This window comes from Alnus glutinosa, chromosome 1 (genome assembly GCF_958979055.1).
Source record: "Alnus glutinosa chromosome 1, dhAlnGlut1.1, whole genome shotgun sequence".
NCBI lineage: Eukaryota > Viridiplantae > Streptophyta > Magnoliopsida > Fagales > Betulaceae > Alnus > Alnus glutinosa.
This window is the reverse complement of record NC_084886.1, coordinates 22,225,131-22,230,335: the sequence shown is the minus strand read 5'-3', so window position 1 is coordinate 22,230,335 and position 5,205 is coordinate 22,225,131. Positions and strand designations below refer to the sequence as shown.

Here is a 5,205-nt window from a genome sequence, read left to right as displayed (position 1 = left end):
TTGTTATTATATTATCCTAAATTTCTGCTAAGAGCCCTCAATTTTTACTTCATTGCATGTCAAATTAAACCAAACCCCAGCCAACTTTTATCCTTTGTCTTACATTTTTACAAAATGTACTTTAAAAAAAAAAGTTTATTCAAGGTTTATAAAGTTTACAATCCATATATACATTGACTTTATAGTAATTATTTGTTTGTTTAAATAAATGGTCGAACAACCAAAAGTTTATTTGAACAAATAAATTCTAGATAAGATACGTGAGATTTCATCGTACATTACTCTGCAATTCCGCGGGAAAAAAATAATCATAGAGACAGCTGTATTGATAGCAGTTGTATATAATGCAACTTTTTTCGTTGGTGATTGATGATTGGGTACAGTTAGAATCTTTCACAAATCACAATAATAGAGGAGGGGCAGGGTGACCTTTTGCGCACCACTAAATTTGTCCCTTTTTTTTTGTTTTTTCACTTGCTTAGTGGAAATCAAGGATGGGCTGAAAAGAACGCGAGCAGGCCCACCAGCGGCGCATTGATGTAGGTTGTGGGCTCCGACTCCTGAAAGAACTGCCTTGAGTCAGGGAAGGCATCTGAGCTATTGGGCCCACCCACTACGGCCCCAACCAGCAGATTGGGGTTCGGGTTTGGACTTTGGTAGTACCGAGACCCTGCTTTACAAGCTATGTGGGCCGGGTGGGCCTCCACTGACGGCAATGAGCTGCCCCGATGATGTATCCTCCGTGGGTAACGTGAACCATATCCCACCATGTACGACATTCCCAGTGGATTATCTCCAAGAATGTAGTCCACCTGGTAGAACCCACTTCAAATCATTAAAATTACTCCAAATATTACGCGGATAATGGATCACGGTTTGAGATTTTTATCTGTTGAATTATTAATAATTTAAACAAAAATGTGTAAGAAATTTCATATAAGACCTATTTGTCTAAATAAATTTAACATCTATTAAGACAAATGAGTCACATGCGAATTCTCTTATATATTACTTATCTAAATTATTAACTATTTGGACGAATAAGAGCAGCCAAACCTAGCCGTTGATAATGGCTCTGGATAGGAGGAGGGCCCACCTATGATAGGATAGCATAATTGGGCAATGAACTTACCTGTCGTTTAGCAAGTCGTTTGAGGAGAGCAGGGGTGGCTGATGTCTCGCCACATGGCACAGCCTTATTGGCGTGGCTTAGATAATTAGAATAAGCCAGGAGAAGGAAAGACAGAGACGTTACATGCTGCATGTTACTCCCTCCAGCCTTAAAGATCAGCCCACCTTTCCAAACAAAGACAGAAAGAAAAGTGAACCAGAGAGCTGTTAATATTTCAACTGACAGTTCTTTTTTTGTTTTTTTTTCTTCGATACGTTGTACGCGGATATTGATCGATCATGTGAGAGACTCGAGAGAGAGAATAATGATTAAGAAATTAAAACCATAAATAAAAGTTTATTTCAAAGCCGCAGAAATAAGCGCGCAAACACACGAAACACATGCATGCACAAAAGCACAGACAGTCTGTCCAATAAACCACATCCCAAAACTTTAGCATGAAGGCATATTATTCCGTTGGACTATTTGATCATGTGACTTTCGTAACAATTATCGGCTTTGATTGAGCTGTACAGCTTTCACGATGAAGGGAAAAGAAAAAAGAAAAGTACCTGGAGAATATTGGACTTGAGGATGAGAAATTCCAGGCAATAAAGAACAGATAAACCCATCTGCATTTTGCAGAAAGGACTCGAAAAATTCTGCCCTTCCCCTCAACACTTCCTGTTTAAACGAAAAGAAAAAAAAGTTAAACTATATATTTTGTCTGATTTATTACTTTCAATTGCAAAACCCAACAAACTTGTTCATCCATATCTGATATGGACGTTTTTTGCAGTGATATATGTGACCATATATCGTGAAAAGCCCTAAACAAGAAGTCGCAATCACTTTAAAGAAAATATATAATAAAGAAATAAATGGCTCCATTATGGGATGAACCATCGTCATTCCTCCGAGCCTTTATGCACATGCACGCGGCAATAAGGGCAAAGCTTACTGATTTCAGGACCCACAAAAGAACCAGATCTAAGGATGACTTGGCTACACTTAGCTTTGGTGACTCACTCTCTTCTTGATTGAAGGGACAACACTATGCAGTTTAAAAAAAAAAATTGTACACATAGACCGAATGTGTTATTTTTACATCATTTTAATGTAATTTACATTAAGTTTACACCAAAACACATTAAAAATGAGATCCATCATATAAATCCATATGTGTAGGACTCATCCATATAATGTAAAAAAATCATTACTCCATACGGAATTGGTTAATTATGTCCATTTTCTATACAGAACTTAATTGGCAGACTAATTATATCTGAGAAAATATTTGGGCTACAACATTCATTACCAAATTATTTTTAAATTGATCTAAGAGTTTATAATTGGTAAAATAATTAAGTATAATAATGTAATATTTTTTTTCTTTTTTCATTTTTCAAATCCTTGTATACCTTTTAACTATTATGATCTAGACTATTTGATCAGCCTAAAGAAATACTTTTGAACTTTAAACTATTCCTGTTGATCAAAAAATAGGGGGCCACATGGTCCACACCACCATGCGGACCCACAAATGCAGACACTTTTAGAAATATATCATTACTATTGATAGGCGTAGGTTGGTAAGCGGGAGTGTTTCCAACCCGATTTTGCCTAAAATTAAATTACAATTTGTTTATTGTTCAGATTTAATTGTTTATAAATAAAAAATTTAAAATTAAATCTGGACTTTTCAATTCAGAAAAGAAATTAAATAAATTCACTCCTATATGGCTATATTCCTATACCCGCTTAGGTATGTTATTCTTAAGCATAAACAGTATAGACAAAAGAACATAGGACATGAAGGGTAAAAACATTAAACAAAGACAAAATTAAAAGCATTTGATAAGTGCGTACACATATATATGTGTATATTAACTTAAATCATATAATATTAACCAATATTAATTAAATTAGGACTAGGGTTACCTTGGAAAGTAGCACATTAATCCCCGCATGCTTGTTATCCCAACCAAACTCATTGATGGTATCTCCAGCTCTTAATATCACCTCGTTCCTTGCTATGTACTCTCTGTACTCGCGCCTCCTTGACGCCTTGTGCAACCACGCCGCTGCCCAAAGCAACTCGTCCTACATTTTGTTTTTATTTAAATATATCAGCATTACAACTTCTATATACCAATCCAACGGCGGAGTATTCATCAAAGAAAAAAAAACACCCAACGGCGGAGATTCAGCGCATTCCCACCTGGTAACCGTTAACGTCGCAGTAAAAAGGGCACACCGCAGAGTGCAGGCTTGAGCTGTACGCACCCCGGTACTTGTCAGCAAACTCGAACACCTGCATTTCAACCGTTATACACATACAACGGTTATATTTTCAGATGCAGATCGACTGATCGAGACCCTTATTAAATAATAAAAGTTTGCGTGGTAAATGGGAATTCAACAAAAAAAAAAAAAGTTACCAAAGGTTAAAAAAAAGGTGTAGGCTAGGTGATTCAGTGTGACAGAGACGTACCCTGATGGCACGACTGAGAAGCAAACTAGAGTAAGCGGGGTCACGTGATCTGAATACAATGGACGCAGCGGCCAAGGCAGCAGCGGTTTCGCCGGCCACGTCAGATCCAGGGTGGGCCCTATCGACCTTATACGCTGTTCGAAGCGTATCCATGTCTTCTGGCCTCTCCCAGCAGTTGTGGTCAGAGTACGCGTCACCCACCTGGACATAAACGACGTCAGGCACCGCCGTTACCTTCAGGAGGTAATCCGACCCCCACTTGACGGCCCTGACGGCGTTCCTCAGCTCCGGCCCCATGTTTCTCCCGAAGTCTATGACGCTCCACGACAGCATCGTCATCGTAAAGGCCATTGGGAACCCGAACTTCACGTTGTCTCCGGCGTCGTAGTACCCACCCGTTAAGTCCACCTGTAAAAGTAAAGCGTACACCCGGCATTAGTGTTTTTCAGTGGCAAAAAGGAGAAAATGCGGAATGTTCAGGCGCGGGAGAGTGTAGATGGAAAAGTTTACTCCGGCGGTGGCTCCGTCGTGCAAGGCTGAGTCTTTCCGCCATCGAACACGTTGATCTGGTGGGAGCCTCCCTGACCGTTGGCCTTCGAAGAAGAGAATGCTTTTCCGAAGCGCATTGTAGTAGTCGTGTCGGGCGGCGAGTGAACGGAGAGGGAGGAGAAGGAGGAGGAGGGTTAGGACGCCAAGTGTGGGAACACTCCCCCTCCCCGGGAAAGAGAGAGCATTGCGCGCCATTTCTTGCTGTTGGAGCAAAGAAAGAAGGAAACCGTCAGGGTACTTATAGTAGAAAAGCGTCATTGGATTCCAGACTTTGTGCCAATGATTTACGGCCATGTGGTAACATTACTGGATGATTGTTAGGATTCCGATGCTTGACCGGGTCGTCTCTGGTATGACCGTTTGTTGGGTCGGACTATCCGAACCTGGGTTTGGGATTATGATATTTATGAAGGTCGGTGGGGCACACAAAGTTGAAGTTGAAGGTGAAGAATAAATGAGGACACGAGTGAATCCACCGTCGTATTGATGGTGGCCACGTGGAGGAGTAGAGGGATGTGGGCCCATAGAAGTGGAGCAAAACTGCAAAAGAACATTATATCCTGAATCGATTGGAATCATTCCTGAGCGTCAGATATGTTGACTGTGTTTAGGACGCCGCTGAGGCATGTGAGCTCTGTTGGGTAGTTGGACAAAATTTAAAACATTCGTTACACTTTGTTTGATGAATGATAGGGCATCTTTTAGTGTTTTTATAATGTTCTTTTAAGATGTTATAAATGTAATTTTTTTATTCAAAAATTACGTCTATGCCATCCAAAATGATATAGATGTAAATACTATGTCAGGAGAATACTAAGAGAATATCAGAAGATGCTCTAACATTTCTCCACTTGCTTAGTGTTTTTTTGGTTCGTATAGATTCTATGGCTGGGAGTAGAGTGTGTGGTAAGGTTACGCGGTCCTTCCTAGTTCCTCATATAGATAACACATTAATTCTCATGAGGATAGACCGATAGAATGAAATTAATGAATGAATGATGCACTCGAGCTAAAAATAAAATAAAATAAAAAGAATAATACACCAAAATCC

At 39.7% G+C, this 5,205-nt stretch overlaps 1 protein-coding gene across 1 annotated transcript; it reads right to left on the bottom strand.

The window, feature by feature from the left end:
- Positions 1–227: 227 nt before the first annotated feature.
- LOC133877081 (endoglucanase 8-like) lies at positions 228–4,469 on the bottom strand. The gene is made up of 7 exons (XM_062315320.1): positions 4,116–4,469; positions 3,606–4,013; positions 3,333–3,425; positions 3,053–3,214; positions 1,684–1,795; positions 1,133–1,296; positions 228–812 (listed from the first exon to the last, which is right to left on the bottom strand). Exons 1-7 carry the CDS (start codon positions 4,446–4,448, stop codon positions 489–491), a joined length of 1,596 nt encoding a protein of 531 aa, XP_062171304.1. The 5' UTR covers positions 4,449–4,469; the 3' UTR covers positions 228–488.
- Positions 4,470–5,205: the final 736 nt, after the last annotated feature.